At 44.6% G+C, this 27,007-nt stretch overlaps 1 protein-coding gene across 1 annotated transcript in view; it reads right to left on the reverse strand.

The window, feature by feature from the left end:
* Nucleotides 1–2,586: 2,586 nt before the first annotated feature.
* The window catches only part of ccdc85cb (coiled-coil domain containing 85C, b), a gene marked incomplete at its 5' end in the record, with an annotated part of 36,906 nt that continues 12,485 nt past the window's right edge, over nucleotides 2,587–27,007 (reverse strand). The window contains 6 exons of the mRNA XM_079216068.1: nucleotides 2,587–2,688; nucleotides 3,349–3,447; nucleotides 3,861–3,953; nucleotides 8,901–9,005; nucleotides 13,216–13,257; nucleotides 14,416–14,495. Coding sequence (XP_079072194.1) covers nucleotides 2,599–2,688; nucleotides 3,349–3,447; nucleotides 3,861–3,953; nucleotides 8,901–9,005; nucleotides 13,216–13,257; nucleotides 14,416–14,495 — 509 coding nt within the window. The 3' untranslated portion in view covers nucleotides 2,587–2,598. The remainder of the gene's footprint in view (nucleotides 2,689–3,348; nucleotides 3,448–3,860; nucleotides 3,954–8,900; nucleotides 9,006–13,215; nucleotides 13,258–14,415; nucleotides 14,496–27,007) is intronic.

The following is a 27,007-nucleotide window of genomic DNA, read 5'->3' on the forward strand; positions in this document are numbered from 1 at the left end:
CAAATGTGCTTGGCATGTTTTCAGGTGCTCACAACACTTGATCATGCATGTTGTGGCCTGAAGAGACAACAACACACTGCTGGTAGGTTTACCTTTACCTGAAGACAAGGAAACACATCACTGATACAGGACATGTGTTCACTGTCAGACCCACACTGATGGCAAAGGAAATGCCTCCATATAACCTTATAGTTTTTCTTAATTCTTGTCGTGCCACCAGGTTGGATTCCAGCCAATGATTTTAAATCATGCCGTTCCACCAGAAGCTCGACTGGTTCCTAACCCTGGGTCAATCGAGGAGTTAGGAAAGGACAAATAAGAGCCTTGGGATGGTCCCTTAGCAGTCTAGACCAGGAACAGGTTGTTCCAGTTGGCCATAATGATCTCCTGCCACCAGGTAAACAGACGGGCGTCATCACACCAGTCAGCTCTATTTTTACCCCGTTGTGTTTCCACTTTAAAGGACCCTGGTTGGGACTCCTGAGAGTTACAGAACTTCAGAACATAAGATGCACTTTTACTTCCCGTGCTGAACCAACAGAGGGCAGTCTAACTCACAACATGCACACATGTTAACTTCATGAAATAAAGACACCTTCACAGTATCAACCAACTTTATTTATTTTCTCCCAATTTGTTCTAAAAGTGGCCTATTTCATGTTCTTGTCACCTGCCCAGTAGCATCTGTTGTATGAAAAGAAGCTCCAGCCCTGCCAGTTACTACAGCTTTGATTTACACTGTAGGATTCTGTACCGATGTGTTAGCATCTAGGCAGAGGAGGAGGCCGTTGAGTTCCAAATTAAAACACCTTGCAGGAAAAAAAGTGGCATATTTAAAATAAAATGCCATTCATAAAGTATTCAAAATTGCTTCAAATCAGTTCCTAGAAAAAAGGACACTTTGATTTTTGTTGAGAGAACAGAGGTGCTTGGTGCCTCAAATGTTCTAATTTGGAACAAATAACACCAGAGATGGGAGCGCCTGAGCCGTCACTAAACATAGCTATCAAATAACTTTACAGTTTGAGTAATGAGATCTAAAACACGACTGATGGCTCTCCCATCTCCACCGGACACCTGGCAATAAATACTCGCTTGTTCATTCTGACATCACGAAATACTTGTTTTTTTATCTTTTAATGTTTCAGTGTTTTCAGGACACATAAGGGAAGACTTCGTCAAGCTCTCATATTCTAAGAAAAAAAGATTAAACTTTAAGAAACATGCGCCGCATGAACACACCTGCTGAATCCACAGAAAACGACTGAGCTTTAGAAAAGGAACTTCTTCATCAACTGAGGGACACACTGATGAACAGGGAATTAGGAGCATTTGAGATCGCCATATTAATGGAATTTAGGGTTTAATATTTGACCTTGACATTTTTGTAATGCGACAAGGCTTTTTGTATGGATTCAGCAAATGCCTTCAGCAGTCTTCAACTGAGTGTAACCAGGTTCAAGAGAGAAACAGAGGATTCACAGGTAGATGCTACAGCTGCAAGAGAACCATTCAGTCTCCACACACACACACACACACACACACACACACTCGTGCACAGTCACCGTTGGGCAAAGGTAAAGCTGTAGCCCTCAACCTGAGAAAATGATTGTCGAGCATGCACACAGCATACAGTTTTAGTCAGTTCCACAAAGTAAGAAAAGTATCTTTCCATTAGCCCAAGGAGATGTTTGATTAAGAACGGCCTTGAACACTTTCAGAGGTTACAGAGAGAAGGAATAATAGCAAATCATCTGGAAAAAGAACAAAAAGATTACGTTTTTATTTCATTTCTTTACCAAAAGCAAACCCTGTGCACGGTCTGGTTGAGTGTGCTTTTCAAACTAAGTCATTGATCACATGGCCACGCTAGAATACAAAATAGATAAACGTAAAATCAACTATAACAATGAAGTAGTGCTATGGTTTTATACATAATATACACAAGTTAACAGTGATCTCTAGACTTAATTATCCATAGACTTGTCTTATGAGCAAAAGGCGCTAGGTCACAGTGGGTTTCACATTAGTTATCACTTTAGAATGCTAATGCTAGTTCTACTCGTTGAGCACTAGGGAGATACGTGTGACGGGAGCTAGGGTTTCTATAGGAGGTGCTATCAGAGCCTCATGTTGCCTTCATATCCACCAGTAACGGGGTGACACGTTTGCCCCTGCGGCCTCATCGGGCCTGTGCTTGAAACCATGTCATATCGTTAGCTTACTGGAGCGCAGATGCTCCACAGAACTAAAAAAAGGTGGTGTGTGATTATAGCTTCTACAGAGAGCTCATTGTGTAGCTGAAAGATTCTAAATCAAAAGAAGGAAAGTGGCGAATCAGGGAAACTAGCTGCCCGTTGTCAACGCTTCACAACCGCTGAGAGATAAAAACATGTTACACAAAGTTTTGCATGTGAATAAGAGACTAACAGGTCCATGTAGGAGCCTCCTCAGCCCGCATTAAGAGTGTTTGTTGAAGGAATACTGGGTGCTGTAGGCAGTAGGAGAGCACAGCATGATGGGTTGTGTAGGCGCAGGTCGTAGGAGGTGTTTTCAGGTGAGTGTAGGTACTGTAAATTCTCTCCTCTGGTTGCCAGGCTACAGCGGCCCTTTGAACTGGTTCCCAGAGAGGTGCTGTCTGATGGACAGCTTTGATCCTGCTGCGTCACCCAGCTTTCTCCACACCACCTGCAAACAGAAGCAGAGACACGGTGAGAGGGGAGGAGGAAGAGCGAGGCACTGAGAGGAAGAGAGGCCGGGCAGGAAAAAAGACTTTCTTCAAGAGAGGGGAAACTTCAAATGCTCAGTTTGACTTTGAGCTGCAGAGACTGCACACTATCTCAGTATCTCTATCTTCTGTCTCTGCTCTCTGGTGCTGAGAGAGGGACCCCAGTGTTATTACAGAGGTACTATTGTAATGCTCCCCAGATTCCTGGGCTGCCACATACCTCTCTGCAGGGCCCAGATAGCCCCGCTCTCGTTTTCGCTCTAATCAGCGGACCTTTTATCCCGGGCCAGGCCTTTTCAGTACCAACAGAGAAAGATGGAGGGAGATGAAGAATGGTATTCTTGCCCTGACAGCTCAACTGCGAGTCCCCAGTTTAGCGTTGGCTTTGCAGCCGGAATGAGGTGGTGGGCGGGTGGAGATAGAGCGATAGACAGAGAGGCAGCGCTGTGCCTGGGACACTGCTGCAAGTGTCATGTCAAACCTAATGAGTGGAGATGAGGCGCCCTCATTAGTGGAAGCAGCTCAAAACCTGACCTCCTTTGCACCCAGGAGAAGAGAACGAGTCACTGCACCAACAGACAGAACAGGAACACGGTGCCCATCAGAAGCGTTGCACTTACGTTGCACATCTCTCGCACAATGGCCTTCTCTTTCTCGCTGAGATCGTCCTCATAGTCCTCAGGAACCTGCTTGTCCAAGTTCTCATGGACCTCCAGCACCTTATGACAAGGGATATTTTAGTCATGTTATAGGGAGCAAAATCTAAAACAAATCTACACATCGGTTTCTTTTAGAACAAAGAGTTCATTTAGGGCTTTCCAACTAAACATTAAACATTTCACTATAGTATCAATTTTGCACTTAAAGAAACATTAAAGCATGTTATGCCTGGTTCCAGACATCTGAACCTGGAACCACTTTTGTTCAGATATTCATATTGTCAGCTGTTTCCCCTGGTGAGAGAAACAGCTGACCAATCAAGAGGCAGGATTAAGAAGGCTAGCTAGCTACATTAATACAAACATATAATATACAACAGCATGGTTAACAGTATAAAAGCCAGCTTTGGTGAAGCAAAACTAGTCCGAACGAGTGCGATGGTGATCAGACAACACGTTTACTAAGTGAATACCTTCATGGCGTGCACCACGGCCTCAGGCTTCTGGGCGCAGGACAGGTAGCCGGTGGCAGGAGAGGACTCGCTGGTTGAGAGACGGCCAGTACCCTGGGGGAGGGACAGTGCACAGCAACAGAATATGAGACAAGGCCTGCGACAAAGAGGCCGTCTGAACCCATCAGGGTTTAACCAAGGAGTCAGACGAGCTCCACCTCACTGAGCCCTCTCCTTCTCAGTGGGTGTTTGCGTCTGATCTAACACGAGAGATTTCTTGTACCGCAGCACTGAAAATGCCACCCCTTTCATCCCCACTCAAATCACCTCTCCTGCCCCTTGTGTTTCTCTTCTCCTTCACCACCTATTCAACTCCCAGCCAGGCTGCTACCTGCACAGTGATGTTAACCTGGTGTGATGGGAGCAGCCAGCCAGGGAGAGGACCAGGGGGTTGCTCGACTCATCCCACCCCCCGGTTAGTTCCAGACAGTGGCTCTCTGTTAGAGGGACGGAGATCTCTGGGACACACAATGGCACCATTCATTGTAACCTGGCATCGGGGCCCTGCATTAGACACAGCTCCGTGGCTCTGTTAGCCCGGGTTAAATTCTCCGCTCACTGGCGATGCATTTGTCAGCTCCTCCACACCCGCTGACCCCATTTAGGTGCCAGAATGAGCCCACACAACCCAACAGCACAGAGATAATACAATAATCCCACCCAAGCCAAGAGGGATGTTTTGTGGAAACTGACCAATAGTCCATTCATGTCACGTCAACCACGAGAAAAATAGGCCCTGCAGGTCATGGTTTGTTTTGATGCTTTTATGACATTTATATATTTCACAAAGGTCTGTGAAAGACCACCAACATGCCTAAACTGTGAGAGAAACAGAAGCACAGCGGTGGGTTTGCCCTTTCGTTTCCATGTACAGTTTTGTTTTATGGTGATGAGTCAGCTGCCATGAGGTATTTCATTCATGAGCTTTGATCTCAGGAAATCATGGACAAATAAGAGAAGATTAATAAGAATTTGGTGGTTTTTGTAAAAGAAAAAGGTTCCACAGCATGCCCTAAAGTCTCTGTGTCCTTTGAATGCACCAACAACAATTAAAAAAACTCACTTATCATTATTATGATTAAAAACAATTCTTATGATGATGACAAAAGAAGCTAAAGTTGCAAAATGTTATTCAAGAACCTTTCCTAAACAATGTACGTCCTGGGTCCCCTCCTCTTCTCTCGGTCCACCACATGGCGTCCTACCATAGCTATGCTGACGACACCCAACTGATCCTCTCGTTTCCCCAATCGGATTCACAGGTAGCAGCATGAGTCTCTGAACTACCGTTCCTTCCAGGCAAAGGCTCTCCCACCCACGACCTCACCATTACCTTCAACAACTCAGTGTTGACCCCGACTGCCAGGAGCCTCGGTGTGACACTCGACAGTCAACTCTCCCTGACTGCCAAGATTACCGCAACTGCACGTTCCTGTAGGTCCATGCTGCTCAACATCCTGTAGGTCCATGCTGCACCACATCAGGAGAATACGCCCCCTTCTCACTTAGAAGGCTGCACAGGTTCTGGTCCAGGCTCTGATCATCTCGTGCCTTGACTACTGTAACTCCCTCCTGGCAGGTCTACCTGCTAGAGCCATCGACCTCTGCAGCTCATCCAGAATGCAGCAGCTCAACTGGTCTTTAAACTCAATTCACACTACTGCGCTGAATGAGCTCCTCCTTGGTGGAATGAGCTCCTCAATGGTGGAATGAGCTCCTCAATGGTGGAATGACGGCCTCAATGGTGGAATGACGGCCTCAATGGTGGAATGACGGCCTCAATGGTGGAATGAGCTCCTCCTTGGTGGAATGAGCTCCTCCTTGGTGGAATGAGCTCCTCCTTGGTGGAATGTTGGTGGAATGAGCTCCTCAATGGTGGAATGAGCTCCTCAATGGTGTAATGAGCTCCTCAATGGTGTAATGAGCTCCTCAATGGTGGAATGAGCTCCTCCTTGGTGGAATGAGCTCCTCCTTGGTGGAATGAGCTCCTCCTTGGTGGAATGTTGGTGGAATGAGCTCCTCAATGGTGGAATGAGCTCCTCAATGGTGGAATGAGCTCCTCAATGGTGGAATGAGCTCCTCAATGGTGGAATGAGCTCCTCAATGGTGGAATGAGCTCCTCCTTGGTGGAATGAGCTCCTCCTTGGTGGAATGAGCTCCTCAATGGTGGAATGAGCTCCTCAATGGTGGAATGAGCTCCTCAATGGTGGAATGAGCTCCTCCTTGGTGGAATGAGCTCCTCAATGGTGGAATGAGCTCCTCAATGGTGGAATGAGCTCCTCCTTGGTGGAATGAGCTCCTCCTTGGTGGAATGTTGGTGGAATGAGCTCCTCAATGGTGGAATGTTGGTGGAATGAGCTCCTCAATGGTGGAATGAGCTCCTCCTTGGTGGAATGAGCTCCTCCTTGGTGGAATGTTGGTGGAATGAGCTCCTCAATGGTGGAATGAGCTCCTCAATGGTGGAATGAGCTCCCCATTGACATCAGGACAGCAGAAACATTGTAATTTTGGCTCTCTTGTACTTTCTGGATTAGCATAGTACATTTTGCTCAAGAGTCAAACTTAAGAATGTTTTTAAAGTATGTGAGCATTTTGATTGTATGCTACTTTGTAATTTTGTACTACTTGAAGACATTTCAGAAGAATGTTTAACTTTGTATTCCACTATTTGACAACTGTAAGCTGCTACTTAGCATTGACGACCGGCCCCACTCGCAAAAGCATTATTATGCAGTAATAACATTACCGTGACATTGAAATAAAGCCAATGAAATGCTGACTGTAATGGATTTTTAAACCATGCTAAAATGAATAGAAATAAATGTCGGACTGGAAGGTGGAAGTTATTTTTTTATTTTATTTATACAAAACATGCAAAACCACTGGCTAGTTCATGAGTGATGTGTAGGTATTTACTGTCCCCCTCACGTTGGTAATGCATCACCGTGGAGAAAAGGATATATCCTCGTGTACAATACAAACATGTTTCCCACAAAGTGTGTTCCTTCCTTTTTAAGGTCACAATAACAAATGCAACTGCTTTATTTACCATACAGCTCTTCTGCGGTGGACTTTGAAGTCAGCTACAAGAAAGCAATATGTAAATCCCTGTCACCCTCTTTTGATGCTCTCTACTGTGGGTAAAGGCTATTATTTAAATGTGCATGTGTAAACACTTCCTGCCAGCACCAGGTTCACTTTTGTAGTTTTGTTTATTTTGAGCTGGAGCCGTGCAGCAAAGGAACAGATTTGGACAGCCAGCTCTGGGCAATGTTTACTGTTCATATGGATATATAGTCAGCCTGCATAAACAGGCCTGATTTAGGCCGTAGTGGATGAGGGGGAAACAAACGCTGTCAGAATCAATGGTTTGCAGTTGGAGCAAACTGAATCAGAGGCTGCTGAGTGTTTGAGAGAAGCACGCAGGCTGGCCGCCTCTTTCTCGTCAGACAATCTCACGCACACTCACTGACCTGGAACTCGGCCTCAATGAGACAAAGGATCACTCTACAGGGTGAGCTGATAGATGAGGATAGCTGCAAACAACGAGGAGTCCAGTTCACTGAAGTTCTGCCGTTATAGTCTTCCAACGCGGGCTTTCTCTCACACGTCGGTGAATTTCAGGCGGTTGATCGCCATACAGCTCAACATGAGTGCGTCTTCGGGGAGTTGTCATGACAACAAGGCCATTGTTTAATCACAATAACAAGTTATTCTGCATCCTAGTGTAAGCTAGCTGAAGTCTGTGCTGGTAGACGGGCTACCTCACAGTGACGCTCTGAAATGGTCCCGCATGTCGCCCAAATAATACCTTTATCGGTCGTTTTCACAATAAAAAGATAACATGTTAATTAGTGGAGATTCAAAGGTGCTAGTAGATGGATTTTGTTATTTTTGGACAAAGCCAGGTTAGGTGCTGAGCTCTGTTAGCCCGCTGATGACTGTAGCTTCATATTTAACTCAAAAACAAGTGATTTGTCAATTTCCTCATCTAAAAACATCAAGCTATTCCTTTAATATTACCCAATATGTGTGTTTCAGAGTTAGAAAAATGCATATGTTCAAAGTGAAAGTAACGACATAGTAACCCAATATACAGTACAGGTCCTGAATGAAGTGACTAAATGTAGTCGTAAACAAATACACTTTGAATTTCCAGTCTCAGTCAGACTGACATTAGATCTAATGTCAGCAAGGAGCCATAGTCAATATCATAGCAGTTTAAGTCCATGCTCCTGTGGGGGCAGACCTCTCGTGGGGTCACGGTTTTCATGGCCATTATTTAACAGCATGAACCTCCATGAGGAGGCGGGTTTGACCCACGAGCTCTAAAGGTGTGAGCCGCCTCTGAACGCAGTCAGCCTGTGACCTCACACTGCGCCTGTGATTAAAACCCAATATTGATTTTACACAGGGAAGATTTAGTCCTCTGGTTTGTGGCTCTGACCTTCCTTAAGCAGTCAGAAAACAATTACCCAGCCTCTCTCCCAGACACTGGCTGGGTCAGGGGTGGCGGTGGATTGCAGAGGATTATTACTCTGAGTGCGATTGGGTTCAAACAGGCCCCGGGGAGCGGAATTGAGGGGAAGGCTGACCCTTTTATTTTCCACTCTTGTCTCGCTGTTGTAGTTTCTCTTCTTCGTCTCATCCCCCTCCTGCCCTACCTCCTTTCACTTTCTTCCTGTGTGTGTTTTACTTCCTGTCATGATGTGTAGGAGATAGTGAGGTTGCCTTTTGATGTCAAATTAAATAATTAGAAGTGAAGTGAATTAGAGCTGACTAGACTTCAATGTGGAGGCCCTGGTGTGTGTGTGCGTGTGCATGTGTGTGTGCATGTGTGTGTGTGTGTGCGTGCGTGTGTATGTGTGCGCATGTGTGTGCATAATCAATGCAATGGTGTTGAGCTTTGACTATGGTACCCTCTATGTTGGTCAATGCGAGTCTGTGCATGTGTGTGCCCTTCTTGTGTGTGTGTGTGTGTGTGTGCCTCCGGGTACTGACCATGTGCATGGCGTCCTGGCGTTGGGGCAGTGAGGACAGCTGGGACTCTGAGTGATAGAGGTTCATTCCCTTCCTCAGGCCACGGAGGTCACCTGGGTTAGACTGCTGAGGACAGAACGCACACAGACAAAGACACATGAGGCGCCAGTGACATGTCAACGACAAATATGCTAATTCATCACAATTGTTAATCCAAAGTAAGATAATGAACAGGTTCCTTCCTGTCGTGTGAGTCTTCAGATCTTCTGTTTTTGAGGCTTAATAATCATTTAACTTTTTATTCAAAATGTTCATCATTACTGTGACCCAAACTCAATATATTTGCATATGTTAGTGTTAATGCAGTTACATACACATTACTGTATATCGCGATGACCTAAAAATGTATAAAAAACGAATGTGTGTCAGAACCATATTAGACTTTTGAGGCAGATAATGATGTTACTACAAAATAGCAAAAATCTACAATACATATTGGCTGATATACTGTAACACATTTTAGTAGAGCCCAACAACCAACATTAGTATTGTCATTTGAGCTTAATAAATTAAAAAACTATATATATATATATATATATATTTACTTCAACACAAACCAACATTTCAATGAGGATCCCTTAAATATGGTTAATGAAGAATTCTGATCAAGATTTGTATTGAGCAGAACATCTCTTTCAACAAATGACCTGTGTTTAAACTACCTTACACATACGTTTAGCATTAGCATTTAGCATCTTATGCTGTACTTCCTGTCTTGTTACTGATCAACAGGTCTGCAGATAGGGGTTCTGCAGCAACGTTGGTATTGGTCACAATTACAGTTATGCATATGTGCAAAATGCTGCCAGTAAACATTTACGGCTCTGGTCAATCTTTACATGTGCACCTTTTCTCTGTCATAATGTATACTTTGGCTGTTATGTGCAAGCACTGGCAACTCAGTACAAGTGGTTCACTTAGTGCGAAACATGTCTACTAAACATGTGGAAATGGTGATGTGACAACGTGCACAAAAAGGTTGTTCCAAGTTCACATCCATCTGAGCTCTACGTTTGTGTTTGTTGAAGAGAAACTCCCCGACTACGAGACGTCAAGCTGTGACTGAAGAGTGTGTGGATTCTCCTCAGGTAGCTAATGCTATGCTAGCTAGCCAGCTGCCTGCAGAAAGCAATGCTGTCGTTAACACAAACACTGCAGGAGGATTAGTAGGCAGACCTCTCCCCTTCCTGTGCTCTCAGCGATCATTAAAGTGTACCTGTACTTACTGGAAGCATCTGGTGCGGAGAGTTCAAGAATAGCATTTATTCTTTAAAACAAGTGTGGCAGGTCTGTTATTATTCTAGCTCAACTGCTTTTCACACATAAAACAAAAAAAACAGATGTGCCATGTTTTATTCCTTTTTTTCCTTGTCTGATGGTTCATTGAGGACCTTGAGGTTCCGGCACCTGTACTCACCGTCACTAAGACACCGTTGCGTCAAGCACATTTGAAAAGCTTTTTTTAATTTATTGAGGCTTAAAACATGAACAGCACTTCTTGTGCCGTCATCGAGGGCCATTACGCGAGGACAGCGGTCTAGGATTCGTCCTCATTACAGCCAAAAGACCACTGGGTCCCGGAGGCGGTGAGCAGCCTGGCTTCTCTCTGTGGGCAGGAACACGGCAGCTCCACTGATCCTTCTGACATTCTCTTGTCACGCACCAGCGTTGCTTCCCTCTGTGCAAGTGTGTAAACACACGTGAAGCCGGGAGCACCCGAGTAATAAATAGCCCAAATGAACTGGGTGTGCGTGTGTAAATGCGTGGACATCATGCTGTGTTGGCTGCCTCAATACACAGAGCTACAGTCAGCACTCCCCTCGTCTTCTCTGTCCTCTTCTCTTCCAGCTTAGTATTCTGCTACTGCTCCGCTAACCTTTCACAATCCTTCCCTTGGAACTTCTTGATCTATGTTTTCCATATTCATGCCCTCAATTCCGTACCTTTGCTAGCTTCCCTTTGTCATTTCTCCAGGGTTTCTGTCTATCTTAGAGCTGTGCCCTGAATGTCACATCTTTAGGAGAGACATAAACACAATGCATGAAATGAAAACATCTCAACTGAATAAGAAGACTTAGTAAGATCCTACATCGTCCTCTAACGTCATCTGAAGAATACGCCACCTCTGCTAAATTTAGCTTTACAGACAAACAGCACATCTCAAACTTTACGTCCCTTCCTGAGTTGACCTTGACCACTGAGACCTCAAAGCTATTTGTTAGCCAGACAGCCTGGGGCAGTTGGCCCTCTTGGCCCTCTTGGCCCGCCCCTCCGTCTGTCATTCCATCACAATGTTCTTGGTGCTGACAGGGAGAAGCTGTGGTCGACACGCATCATTTCCTGTGTGAGTTATGAGGGGCAGGGGGGACGCCGCCTTGACCAAAGAGTCCACAGGATGGCCGCGTGCTCCTTGTGTGCCATAATTCAGTGGAATATAGAGCAGAATGGGATTGATGGGAGTAGCCTGTGTGTGACACTGATAAAGTCTGACCTTAGTTGTTTTTCCTCATCTGACCACAATATGATGCATGTAGCCACCACGTCTCCTGGAAACTTTAAAAACCGAAAAGCTTAATTAGCACGGTAGCTAGAGCTGATAGTTGTCTTTCAAATTGAGACACCTGCTTTTATCTACGTCTGAAATCAAGGACAAGAATTGCAAGATTTGTAAACCGCATTATGTGACCTGGAGAGGAAGTAAAGCCGGTTCCAATCCCCTCTTTCCTCACTCAGATCCACTGGACACTACCGCTGTCCACCCTCACAAAATGACTTCAGTTAGCGGACAAGGTGTCATCTGATTCCGTCTTATGAATCACTCCATTCTCAGAGTCACACCAGACACTTGCATGTTCATGATAAAGTGGAAGCGAGCTCAGAGGGAAAGGCACAGCATGCCTCACCCTTCAGTGAGATAAAAGACACGGGACATCCGAGTGGGCGAAAAGAGAAAATTGTGTACTTGCAATGCGCCCGAGCGTGTTCGAGTACAATTGTGGGCGTGTACGCGTGCACCTGTACCTGTGCACTGCGTTTAGGCCCATGTTCCTTTAGCCAACCTGGTTTGGAGGGTCAACATTCCAGCGATAAGAGGCTATTGTTTCCTTCAGGCTCAGCTAGATCCACTGGACCAGTTTCATAACACAGGAAGTTAGGCAATACGTCCATTGAGGCAACTAATACATTGCAACAAGTCCCTCTGCTACTCGGACTCTATTACTGACTGGAGTACATGGAAAGCAGAAATAATTAATAACACCACCATCAAGGTAGTAGTTCTAACTCCAGACATTACTTCATTCTTCAGTTACGCTCACACACCAGTTGACAGCCATGCATTACGGGTAGCTGGATCTACCTGTGTTGCCCCTCGTATCTTAAATGATCAGCCCATCAGACATGTGTGTATCATTCATGCACCAAAGCACAATGTATTAATTCACCTCGGGTACCAAACACACACAGCTCCAAGGACAGGAAATGGCTTTCTTGCCACGAGAGACCACATACAAGCAGGGCCACCTGTGGTTATTCATTAGCATAGCATGCTAGCAGGGACACAGAAGCAACACCTCTACAAGGTAATGCAATCCAATTCCTTTAAGCCTATAACACTGGCACTGCGTCACAAGGGTGATTCACTTCTATGGTCATGAGGCAGCACTTTGTTGTGTTGGACTACACTGGACCAAGTAGGCCTGTATTGCCTTTAACATTTTGGGAAATAAGCTCATTCACTTGCCGAGAGTTAGATGAGAAGATCAATACCACTCATGCCTGTACAATGAATATAAAGCTATAGCCAGCAGTCCCGTAGCTTAGCATAAAGACCAGAACCGCTCTGTCCAGAAGTCAGTTGTTGATTTCTAGACGTTATGCTAAGATAAGCTAACCAGCTGCTGGCTGTAGCTACATATTTAGCACATGGGAGAAGTTTGCTTCAGCGCACAGACATGAGTGGAACTAATCCTTTATTCTTACTCTCGGCAAAACAGCAAGTAAGCGCATCGCCCAAAATGCGGAACTATTCCTATAAACGTTACCATAGAGTTGAATTAGCACCTGTGTGTTATAAAGTCAACATTATGCCATTACATGCTACTGCAGCTTAGTGCATTAATTGTACAAGAGTTGCTAATATTGTGTCCAGCCTCTGCATGAGAAAGCAACAAGCTCAAAGCTGTGAAAACAACCACCACCAAACCAAAAAGAGGGAAAAGGCAGAAGAGGCTCAACCAGCAGAGGAGCCGACAGACAGAGACGGTTCAGAAGTTACCTTTTTGGTCTGTATCTGTGATAAACTAAGCCGGCTATGAGCCTAGAGAGAGAAAAACATGATAGTATATGTGTTCATTGTATATCGGGAGACATTTTTAACAGCAATGGTAGCACCTGTATTCATCCTGCGCTCCACACACAAAGATACTGTTAAGAAAAAGACTTGTAGGAGTGATCTAAAGAATGGCAAAGTTCAGGTGTGTCACGGTGACTCCAAAAGGTTCATAATGTTTTATTAGTCACAATCTATTCTATTAAAGTGGGATTCTATTACATTCTATATTAAGCTATATTACTGCAAGAGTATAAAGAAAAGACATCATCACTTGTGAACAAGGACTATTAGTCGGCTACTAAGAGGGTGGACATATAGGTCTTGCCTGCTGTGAGACAATGTGTAGCACTTAAGGGCTAATTATGAGGATCATTAAGGTTTCATACTGGTGATTCCAGCCTCCACTCTCCATCTACATATACATCTGCTGGGAGATAACTGGGGAAACAGATATCACTTCTTTTTTAAGACTCAAGGAACTGTGAAATTCCACTCGACTGTCTGCAGCCCTACTTAGATTCAAATGAACTGAATCACATCATAAATCATTTGTGATTTCTCGGTTTCATGAAGGAGATGTATGAATATATCTCAGGCTAAGTTTGACCTATAATTCATGAGCCATGTTCCACAATGTGATCCAATTAATATGTTATACATTTCACCATGTGGCGACATAAAGTGGTAGTGTGTATGCGACGCACAGCCCTGCAGACTGACATGTGAACCCCTTGTGAACCAGGCCGATAAGCCACCCCTCCTTCTCACACTCCCTCCTTCACTCACTCAGCCCTCCACATTTGGGAAAAGTCAGAGCAAGGTCAACTTTGGGAGAAACCCTTTACTCTGTCACTGTCACTTAATGCCTCTTTCCTCTCCTCCGCTCCCACAGTTGGCCTCAGGGGCTAACATCACTGAAGCTGACTGACTCCCCATGAATTAAACATGGGTAAACATATTCTCCAACCAACAGGCAGGCTGTTGTGAGGGGCTGGCATCACAAAGGCTTCAGGCAACCACTTATATCGCATCACAGCTGCCGATCACAGGGTTCGGATGGAGTCGGAAAGTTGCACAGGAGGTGTTTAGAGAGGCTATAAGTTAAAACAGTACTGTCCTGATATCTGTATGTGTGTACCTCACCTGTGAGAGAAGCTTATTGTTATCATCCTCGAGGATCCGCACTTTAGTCTCCAGCTGCCGGATGTAGTTGGAGGAGGAATCTAAAGCACAGAAGAGAAGAAAAGATTAGCATTTCAAAGAGCTCAAAGGGAAAACAGGCAGACACGACCACTGGAGCAAAAGGACCACATAGAGCTGGAAAAGGGAAGAAGAAAACTCATTCTCGGAATGAGAACTTCCAATGCCCATCTTGTGATGGAACAATGTTCTTTTAATCTGAAACTCTCTCGACTACAATCATCTTACAACTCATCGACAGTTCACAGAGGTCTGATTTTGCTGCTTGTAATGAATTAGCATACTCATAATTATTACTTTCTTTATTGATTGATTTACCGGTTCGTCGCACAACTAACGAATGGATCATTTTGGTCTAAAAGAAAGTGTCAGAAAACTGTGAATAAGGGATCTTAGGTTGAGCTAAATGCTCAGCATGCAACATGCACTCAATGGCAGTGCTCCTCTTCCTGTTTAGCAGTTATAATCTCAATCATATTCACCATTGTAGCTCAGCGTATTAGCACGTTCACATTTGCTAATTAGTATTAAACACAAAGTACAGCTGAGGAGGAAGTCATTCCTTTTGCAAGTATAAAGTTATAAAGAGAAATAATTCTAACACCCAACGAAACAAAGCAAAGCTGCAAATCCTCACAGGAATCAGTGAGCCATAATGTAGAGCTGTTAGCTTTTAGTAAAAACTGTTAACTACTACTACAAATCCATCCACCATGTATAGTACCGCGCACAAAGCCCTCATGTGCTATAAACACTAGTCGTAGCCGGATGTCAAGGGTCAAGCACCGAGTGTTCCCACCCAGATTAGCAGTGCTTGACCTAACTTCTGACCTCACACTTGATGGGGCCATTTCACAGCTTGGCCCACAATCTGCTGCGCCGCTCTTTCATCTGCAAACACACCAACGCCACGTTTGAGATGTGTTGCAGAACTGTCTCTATGCACCTCACAAACAATGCAACTGTGGCCCGATTGCTCCACAGAGATTCCCTCAGCTGCTACTGATGCGTTAACATGAGTTCAAACCAGGGACAGGAGCTGTGTGAAGCGTGGAAGAGCAGTTTGACTCAGTCGGTGGCACAGAGCCCGTTATCTCAAAAGGCATGTTTAATTTACAGAGGGATCAAAGCAGAGGAACCGCACTAGTCGCGAACACACCGCTGCACACGCAGCTTTATTTTATTTGGTTTTCTAAGTGAAAGTACAAAGTATACCAAAGCCGGTGGGGAGGTTGCTGATGAATATGCTGGGCTGAGTTAAGATGCAGATGAGAAGCCACCGCTGTAGGGCACACACACACACACACACACACACACACACACACACACACACACACACACACACACACACACACACACACACACACACACGTGTTGAATCAGTGAGGTAACTTTGACCTCAGTTTGTCTAGAACTCACCCGAACACGTCTAACCAGACTGCAATTCATGCAACCTAGTTTATCTGCACTTTGCAACCAGGGGGCGCTGTTCTGCAGACACACACTATTAAACACACGGCGGCAGCCTGGAATCTGTAGATTTGCAATGAAACGCATACAATAATAACCACAGATAGCTGCAGGAACCTGTTGGAATTCAAACAGCGTATGAATCAACCCAGTTCCCATAATCAGGGGAATAGATAGAACCCATATGTAGTTTGAGTTTTGCCGGAGAATGATGGATTGGCCTTAAATATGCTTAACGTTCCACAGCTGGACTGCAGCCTTTAGAGACGCCAGAGCCGTGCCACTGCTCCATGGCATTAATACAATTCATACTTGGCAGCTTTAGTTCAGTAATATTAAAGGATGATGAGGAATCTGATTACTACAGCAGCTTTTACTTTCACTTTCCTCATAACTTCTCATGTACATGTTTTTTAAATCACAAATACATACAAGTATTCAATTTGAAAAATAAAAATTTAATGTCTTTTGAAATGCACAAAACTGATCCTTTATCCCAAGACAGAGTAAATGCTAGCAGCCCCAGCAGGGCCTGCAGGCATGTGTGTGTCCAACCCGATGACCAGCGCAGACAATGCTGTCAGCTGGCTGGTTGGACGGCGGTGTGACAGCTAGAGGAGGCTACAGTGGCCAGAGCTGCTAATCCTCTCTTCCTGCCTTGTGACCCCTCTAATCTGGATTCATCTGCTGGCCTGACCTGCGGCCAGTTCTCAAGCCGATTAGGAGGAAGGTTCCTCAGCCTTCAGGCCCCACCAACAACAAAGAGAGAAGGCAGAGGGGGAGGACGGCAAATTAATTATCATTACTTTGTTTCTCATTGCCATGTATATGTCGATTATTTATAGAGATTGAAATCTCGCCATCAGTAATCCAATAACTCAAAGGTCATCCGAGTCTGTGCGGCTTATTTTCATCTCCTTAGAACGAATTAAGCAAAAACTAAGAGAAGCAATCAAATATAAATACTGATGAATTGCTCCGGCGTGCTCTGTTTGACGAGTAGTCTTCACATACCACAGCGCCATCTCTCCCTTCCTCCTTTGATGTGCTTCAGGGTTACGCTGCATCTCAGAGCACATGCCTTCAGCATCACACATGACATGATCAAGAGGTGCCTGCTTAAATATGTGCAGATCTGGCGTGGGAACGGTCGCAGGAACACACAACATGCAGACAACGCCTGGACCCCTCCCATCCACACTGTACGGAGCCGCAGGGGTCCCTCTCTCTTTAACACCCGGCTCCAGACAGTCCTCCTGGTGGGAGAAGGGTTAGGCAATTAAACTGCTCCCTGGCTCCCCTGCAACTCCATCTTTTGATCCCCTCCATCCCTCAGCTCCATACACTGTCCACACCCCTCCTCCACCAGGCTGGAGGAAATGGAGGGATCATACAGGGATCGCATAGCCGAGCCAAAAATAATCACCCAGCAAAACTCAGCTCTGCATCTACTCTTTTGTACACAACAAGCACCCAGGGAGAGGTTAGCCATGACTTATGCATAACAAGAATGTGATTGTAAGAGCTGATACAGTGAGAACAAGGTGCTGCGGAGTAGGGAAGTAAAAAGTGTCCAGCTAAGCAGGAAACAATGCAGAGAGAGACAGACACAGGGGATAGATACTCTTCCTCACAAAGCACAAGTAAGCTATTTTTTTTTACCTCTGCACAAGTGTTGCTCACGCAATGAATTGAGCAGATGTATCTTCATGTAAGAGCATGCATGTGTTTGGTGGGCGCAGACAAAAGGTGACGCAGACAGTGGCGCGAGTCCGTCCCCCTCTCTGCACGTCATTTTGCATCACGTCAGTGCCGCTGTGACCCACTTCCAGCAGCCACTCCCTGCTTTGCTCTGTCCACTCCCAGTTCCCCCTCTTTCTGTTTGGTCACATCCCTCTGCTTTAACTTCTGTCCTTTGTGCTTATTTCCTGCTTATTAAAAAAGGTGTACAGCTGTTTTAGAGAAATTGGTTTATTACTTTTACCTGATACATTACACAGAAAGCCAGGCTCCCAAAATACTTGGTGCAATCCTCAAAAGGTCATGACCTCGACTGCTTCTTCTTTGTGCTCCATCTGTCCAGCACAGCTCATTCTGCCTCTTCAGCATTACATTGTTTGCATGTTTTTCGGATATTTTTACGGCTGCTTGGATTGAAGCCCAATTCACCCTTTGCTAAGTCCTGTCCTGCTAATCAGAGATAGACCATGGAGCCCACACTGTCACTAACTGCACTCCCTGTATACATGTTATCTAATATTGGGAAAAATTAAAAAGTGATTTCAGAGAAGCAGGCAGAAGGGTCGACAATATGTCAAGATGTCTAACTGATTCAACAGGTACACCGGTAAAAAGAAGCTACAGCAATCTAGAGCATTCAGCTCTAGATGGTGTCCTTTTTCTCCCAACCCAGGCAACCATTGGTTTCTATTCAGTCCCTTATGGTATGAATAGCAGAAGACTCTTGCTTAAACTGTGAAATCCCAACAGTGAACATCAAGTCTGCATTCATTTCTCTCACTATTGTCGCTTGCTAATGTGGTTTAACTCCAGATTGATTTACAATTTCTGGAATGAAATACTCTTTAACATCAATTTAATGTTCACTGGGATGGAAAAACCAACTTCACCTGGCAACAGACCTAAAAGAGAAGTCTGGTGGTATTTCATAGTCAACAAATCCCATGAAAAACCAAAGCCTGATATCTTATTCTTCTGTGCCATAGACCTTGTTTTCACTTCTCCTGTGTAACATGACCATCAACATGGGCACTGTGGTTCCATTTGAACTGATCTAACATAACAGTGCATCCAATCTGCAGATGAAAATAGTCAGACTAAATGTTTTGGGATAGTTTATTCCTTCTCCCTTCCTTTCTTTCTTTCTTTCTCTCTCTCCCTGTGCATGTGCTCTCTCTCTGCCACGCCCTCTATGCATGTTTCCACAGTGCAGGGCAGTGGGTGGGACTGAGTTTATTGGAAGGTCAATGCAGGCCACTCTTTCAACAGCAAATTGTGAAGTACAGGCAGAAAAGCATTAGGATTGCTCGTATTTAAATGAAACCACATATGCACATATGCACACTGGACATATAGATGAGACTGACGGGAATGTTAGAATAAGAGCAAACCAGCCTTTGATGTAGCAAAGACCTTGGAGTCAACAGCACAAAGTAGCTTTGGTAAAATGGTATTGTTAAAAGGACCAGGCTTCTCTCATGTTTTCCAGTCAGATCCCATGGCCCATAGAAGCCTGCAGTGCATTGAAATCCCTCTGCTTTTATTATTCCTGGCTCGGCTCTGCCTTTCATCTCCTTCTCACAGCTGTATCGCAGTGTTTTAGCACAGAGACATGGATATTCTCTCGGCGATACGTGTGTATGTGTGTTTGAAGACTGAATGAGTGTTCATGTGCAGCATTTGTAAGATAAGGAATTCATGTGGGTTGCTAAGCTGACTTACGTGTGTGTGTGTGTTACTCTGTATGTGTGCTCAAGGCAGGATTGAGGGTCAATTACCTCAAGATGTGGAAGAAAGAGCAGAAACTAAAGTCTAAACAGTGTCTCTCTCCTTCCTCTGCACCAATCCCAAGTCAAAGTACAGGGAACTCCATGAAATTGGACCTCGCTGGCTACAGAAAGTCTAATTTATCATACAAAAACAACTCCATTAGCTAGAAACTTCAAAAACCTTTAAAAAAAAAAAATCTAATCTTGACTGAGACCCACTTTAAAAACTGAACAGGAAAAAGATCTGCGGGAACGGGGATGTGAAGAGAGACACAAAGGAGAGGCACCACTGTCATGAGTTAGGCAGGATTTGAAAGAAGGAGGAGCTAAATTTTATTATTTTGTATTGTTTAGGAAATATAATGTCAAAAACTACACTGAGCCCAAGATGACATCTTTTCAGAATGGAAGGCTGTAAATAAATATAACAGATTTTACCAGCAGTAGCTAGATAATTAACACCGTCTTGGACGGAAAGAGAGAAGATGCGTGCCTTTATCGTAGGTTTATGTAATGCATTGCATGTCTGTTGGTCCTGCACGCATCTAGACTTGCAACACGTGTGTATTTATATGAACTGCATGTGTGTGTGCTAAGCCAGCCTGTGTCTGTGTGTGTGTTCTCAGCCCCTGCTTGGCTGCCCAGCTCTCAGCAGGGCACACCGACCAGAGGAACAGAGACGAACAAGTTAAGTGGGCACCCATGCTGCATGGACGAGGGGGATGGCAGGACCTGGCAACCCAAGCACGTAAACCACGGGCCCCTGGAAAGGCTTCAAAGGCCCTACTGGCTCATCAGCTGGTGGGGAGCTAACCCCATCTGACAAGACATGGCACCCGCTCTAAGGGAGAAGGAGCGCCTCACCTTCCCACGCACTGTGTGTGTGTGTGTGTGTGTGTGTGTGTGTGTGTGTGTGTGTGTGTGTGTGTGTGTGTGTGTGTGTGTGTGTGTGTGTGTGAGACAACAGCACAGTTTGACTTCATGCTTGAAGAGAAGACAACCCATGTGGAGGGACGAGTGTGAAAGTGTGAAAGTTAAAGTGCCAAATGGATTACACTTCAAAAGGACGACTTCAGTGCATCAACAACTCTTAAAACAGCGACCAGGTGAAATCAGCTTTTCAATCATTTGCTGCTTGTCAACAGCCAGGCCAAGCGGGGCTTAATAACCAGCCGGGACAGCTCAGGCGGGATTTAACTCGGCACTGAACACATTTTCCTACTGATGTGAAGTAGCAGAGCATATGAGAAATCATCTGTGTCAAATACAGAACTGCTAGAAGAGATTTTGTCTTGAGATTTTAGACACTGAAATATTTAGTACATGATGCGTTTCATGCCAGTATACCATAAGACTGCTGATTGGCTGTGAAGGGACCTTGGACCTTGACCACACAGTGAAAACACAAGCCGTGTTCACTGTTAAAGAGTAATACTTTCTGTCTACGACGCTCCCACAGACCACAACCTCCGATCTGCAGACGCCAACCTCCTTCCAGGCACCGGACCTGTGGGGACAGGGCCTTCTCATTGCTGCCCCCTCCCTCTGGAGCCCTCCATAGTTTCATTTCTCGAGCCAAAAAATGGCAAAAACAAATGTAGCTCCTCCGGTCTAGTTCGGGGCTTTTCAGTCGGGACGATTGAAAAATCGAGAACTTTGATTTGTTTCATTTGTCGGACAAAAAAAAGCAACACAAATACTTCCCAACGTGCTTTTGGGAAATCTTGCGGGGAAATCTTACACAACTTCACCAGATATTCGAATATGTACTAATACAATAAATATTAGCCACTTTCATTCATTTAAAAAAACAAAAATGTAACGTCGAGCTGAACGAGGAATGATTCAACATCCAGAGCATCAGGCGTTACGGCGTGGTATTAACTTACATACAATACAGCCAACAGCAAGCAGGCGCTTCCAAGCCACCTTCCTCCAGCCAGCTGACACCTTCTTTAGGCTCTTGTAGTGAAACATTAAAAGCGTTCGCATTGATAACACTAAGCTGAATGGCGTGCTGTCCAGTGCTGCGTCTCTCCAGTTATGCGCAACAATAGATATTGGAATAGTTGAAACCGATGTGTTTTTTCATTTACTCTCATATGCCCATACATAAATGAATCCATCTAGATTAAACACAGTGAAGCTGATAAAGCATTAGTGTTGACTTGATTTAATTACCCACAATAACCACAGCAGGTATGTATGGAATTACACCCACTGTAGTCAGCTGGGGCTCTTAAATGTACCAATGAGAGAACCAGTTTACCCATGAGGAATGGCAGCAGACTGCAACACAGACATGTGTCTTGTTGCTGTCACACCTCTGCCCCCCTTGTCTCCTCAGCTCGTCGTCACCACCCTCACAGGGTCAACAGACGCCTTCACATGCCTGCAGGTGTGTGTCGTGTCTGTGTGACGTTAGTGCGATTACGTGTTATTGTATGAATGAGATTTATAAATAACACTATTTATGTGAACATGATGGCAAAAACCTTGTGGATTGCATGTCCATAATATGACAAAGTGCAGCAGTGCTAGTTTGTTTTGTGATGATCGGGGCCACTTGTAAAGCGAGTGCCCTCTGCCCCTAATCTTTTGATTAGGCTAGAACAATGGCAATCTGGCAGCCAGTTGGGTTTAATCCCATGAAATCAAAGCTGTGGGCGTATATTTGGTCGTCTCCATTAATTACTGTCCATGTGTGCGTGTCGGGGCTTTTCACTGTGAGAAACAGCAGAACAGATTAGTGACGTTTGTTGTTGGATTGGCTCTGGGCTATTGTTGGTCTAGAGGAAACCTGTGTATGTAATGATGTGTTGCAGATGACCGTTCTCATCCATCTCTCACATCTGTATTAAGCAACTACTGCTAACATCCTACTAAGTCTGAGTGGGGAGAACAAAAACATTAGAGTCCAAGAAAGCCTTCTGGTTTAGGTGCACTTTGACTTTCATTGTGAACAATGTCTTCTGTTGAGCATTTTCCTATTCCTAGACGGCCTAAAAAAAAAAGCCTCTTGCTACACCACACTTAGCGGGACACTGAAAGTCAAGGGTCACAACTGGCGACTGCTTTTAGGATGGGACCCTATAGTCCTCTGGCTCGGTCTAGCAGGTTGACGACCAGATGTTCTGCTGACGTAGAAGAACACGGGGCAAACCACTGTGGAATTACTATGCTACACAATGCTTATCCTTCATTGGTTTTGAATACACAAACTGCACAATCCCTTTATTTAAATAACAGTATCAAACCGCTATTTAGATGGGAGGATTTGTTGTGGTGATTACATGATTTTGCTAACAGGAATTATGTCTTTTTTTTTTCATAAAAAAACTTTTGGAAAACGTGAAGTAGACAGCAGTTCCAGTTCACCCATTCACAGATATGTAACCTGTAAACATCTGGATGAGATCAACATGATACCCCAGTGACCACCAAAGGCTGGTTTAACCCTAACCCTGCAACACCGAACCAACCGCAGTGTGTAAACAAACACCAGAGGGCATTGTGGGTAAAGAACGTCCTCCTGGAGCCCATGGCCCTCTTTAACCTCATTCCTCTCCCTGTTACCACGGTTTCACCGCCGCAAACCCCATGGCAACCTAATTTGCATGAATCTGCATACCTCCCCGTTCCTTTACAAGCCTGCCTGTCTGCCTGCTGAGCTGGCAGAGGTTGTGCTTATGTAAGCAGAGTCTACAGCTAGCGGGTAGATGGTAGATACAGAGAGTGTTCCTTCAATAAGTACAACCCTGGAACCCCTCATTATCGGACTCTGAAAATCCCATCTGCCATGCCATGGGTTCTGATGCATTCTGGAGCTTCTTCCAGTAAAAGAACACTTTCTTTCCAGTGACATCATCAAGTGGTTTCATTACTGTTTACATGAATAATAACTGCCTCGGATTTCATTCAAATGCAAATCTAAGAGAAAGGGAACGCGGGCCAGATTCATCTCGTGGCTCTGCGATTTAATCAACATCTATCTTGCGCTGGTGTTTTTGTTGACAAACCTGTGACTACATGCACGCAATCCCAAAAATGACGTAAGAATAACCCTAATGGCGTTTAAGCAAAGTACATAACTGTGGAATCACTGGAGAGATTTCTAACTGCAAGAGGACAAAGAGAGCCAAGAAAGAGAGACAAAAACCCATCATCCACTGGTGTCATCGGGAGCTTTACCGACCATTAACCGAGCACTGATGGATAAACGGGATCTCCGAAAGGGCGATTAGCGCAGTAATTGCCACAAAGAGAAAGAGATCTTTCCTAAGAGCTGTCCACATAGACAGTCATCTCATCCCACCCGCGGCTAGAATCGGATTGATGTTGGACCGGAGTTCCATAGCCTTTGACTCGGCCCGACAGCAGCATTTTGAGATGTGGTGAAACTAAGCGAAGGCGACATGGCTTATACTCTGCAGTCGTCTGCAGAGACGCCGTTAGAAAGCAACCAGGAGAATTAGAGGGAGTCGATACAGCAGACACAAACAGGCATAATAACCAAACTCATTTTACATCCCATTATGAGTGGTCTGACTTAGGGCCAGAGTGTGCAGCTTTATCCAAGTCTCCACTACAGAACTCATCATCCACACCACTGGATTTGAGAGATTTTTCTACTTGAAAAAGGACCAATGTATTTGGCTTTCAGTCAAAGACATCCTCATCCTCTTTGCAGGGCAGAACCGTCTGAAACATATCCAAATGGACACACACACACACACACACACCCAATATGAATTCAGCTTGTAAGAAGCTGCAGCAGCAAAATAACATTTTAATCTTCCAAGCGTCTGCACACACACGCTCCCTTTCCCTGACGATGGCAAGACGCCTAGCAGCTTCAGAGCGAGCGAGAGACAGAGAGAAAGAACAAGAGAGAGAGAATGCACGCTTGCATCCGTGTACGTTTGTGTGTGAAAGATAAAGTCAGAGGTGTGAAACATCACAGAGAGCAAGAGCTAAGTGGGCGTAAATGCCAGCGACCTTTTCAGAGGTAAACTTTACGAGTCCTGACAAGCAGGCATCAGGTTACACATCAGCTTCATGGCTCTACCTGGAGGAGGGGTCACCTGTCAGTTATCGATACAACTGAACTCCATTTCGAGCACTTATTCTACAAAGGGACGGAATGTTTCGTCTTACGAATTTTGAAGCAATTTGATTGATACAAAAAAAAGTTGAGTAACATGAAAATCATTGAAATGAATTATATTATGAATATATTCTTATTGAAATGTTGAAATGCCATGCATCCACCACATGACACTCTTTCTGATGACAAATTGTGCTTGAATCTTAATACACAAAACTCAGAATTTGGGAAAGAATTAAACGTAATGTAATCTGATTTCATACGGCCCTACGCATGTGTGTTAGGGCTCTACAAAGTATTCGATCAATAGAACAACCCAACGGCTCGAATCCTGATAGTGACTAATCACAAGTCAACATTGTATTTAGGCTAATGAACGGCTTCACCAACCATGTTCCACCCTCAGGGCAATAATGACATTTAGAACTGCTGCTGCTGTCAACGCAGCTTCAAATGTAGGGCATTGCATCTGAAACTGTACTGCCATGTTGCTTTATGGGGATTATGCATTATATATATCTATATATATCCAGTAGCCCAGTGCATAGGGAGGGTTGTACATGTAATTATACACGCTGCTGTTGTATATCATAAGGGTCCTGATTCCAAAACTACCATACATTAAAACACTGAAGCATTCCATTCTTTTAATAGGCCTAAACCCACCTCTGACTTAGTAGCCATTAGGTTTATTAGTGGAGGGGACACACACACACACACACACACACACACACACACACACACACGAGAATCACAGGAACAAATTAAATTAGGAGACTACTGGTTTATAGCCAGATGGTTAGACTGCCCTGAATCAATTTGATAAAAAGACGACAGTCCAGCGGGTGGGAGGTGGGGGGTCTCTCCCTCTCTCTCTAAAACATGACACCTTCAGTCACAAATGCCTGTCAGACAGTATGTTGTTTACTATACTTTGAAGATGCATATTTACGTGTGTGGTGTGAACTGCAACCTGTCCCAGCTGCATTGACCAATGCTCAGCATTGTAGACATTTCTTTACTGTTCATTTGTGTGTCCTTCTTTGCTGTGAAGCCGTTTGTCCACTAAAAGCCCCCCAGCACACATCAGAGACGTTTACAGCTGCAGTGAAAAGGCACCAGATGAGTCAGCAGCACAGGCGAGACCACCTTCATTGGGGTCAGACGCTGCTCGGCCTCCATTGTGTGCTTGGGAGCCAGCTGTCCTTTGGGAGCTGCTATGTCAGCTCACATTAGCCGAGGGACACAGATCAGAGCGAGCCAGTGGTGACCAGGTGGTCAACCCCTCAATGGGGAAACAGCTAATCACTGGCAGAAACTGGTGGACTCTAAAACAATACTAATACCTATATATTTAAGGCTTAATAAACATGATTGTGAATTTGCATGAAGGGAAGGCTTACCAGAAACTACTAACTAAACAAGCCGTTTTGAGCCTTTTTGCAAATGGAGGGTTATCAGACCTCTAATCATCTTACTGTAAAAGCTCCAGATTAGCAAAGAGGACCATATGCTAGCTCTTTGTGCTCTACTTCAATCTCTGGCTTCTCTTGCCGGAGAATCCTACTTCATTCATTGTTTTAAACTCTCACTGTAGAGAGACACACACGTTAGGTTGCTGACTGTGAAACTAATTTTCATTTATGTATGACGTAAACTGTACTTTTTCAATACTGACAGCAACCAGCTCCCCTCCTCTAGGAGTAAGAATGCTAATTCCAGCCCTTCTCTCACATGTTTCTCTTCCACATGTGGACTCCCATGAGGCAGTTCAGCAACAGGGCAGCTCCGGCGCCTGACAACCGCCGCTATATTACGACATAATGACAACGCGCTGCGCTCCCTTTATCTTTCCTCCAAGTTCCTGTCAGCGCGCTCTTCTTATTGACATTCCCCAGAAATTTCAAAGGTAAGGCCTCGTCCCACCCAACAGCTATTAACCTCTACAGCCTTTCAGTAACCACAGTTTGACATTCAATGTATCAAAAATGAAAACCATAAGTCACAGCTAAACTATAAATAAGTCCGTTTTGGAACACCACTGAGACGTGTGATGGTAGCAACACATCTAATCAGCGGGAACTCAAAGTTGGAGGTAAAATAGAGGTCTAAAAAAGCAGCGCCTCCTCACAGATTTGATAGTGTTGCCTTAGATGGATCGGCTGCTGACTGGAATGTTGGGAGGGGATGTACGGTATGTTTGCCTGTGTGTGTCTATTGTACCATTACAATCTAGGAATCTCTCCTAATCACTTATAAAGGAGACCCAAAGTGTCAGCACTGACTACAATATTAATTCCTTCAGTATTTGATAGATGAGGGTCAGGAATCAGTCATGAGTAAAAAGACTTGAAGATTCTTACATCAATTATTTGTGTAGCCAAAAGGCTGGTGGGGAAAGAAATTATAATTTGACTGGGAGACTAAAAAGTCCAAATGTAAAGTACAG

The sequence above is a fragment of the Taurulus bubalis genome, assembly GCF_910589615.1.
Source record: "Taurulus bubalis genome assembly, chromosome: 3".
NCBI classification, from domain to species: Eukaryota; Metazoa; Chordata; class Actinopteri; order Perciformes; family Cottidae; genus Taurulus; species Taurulus bubalis.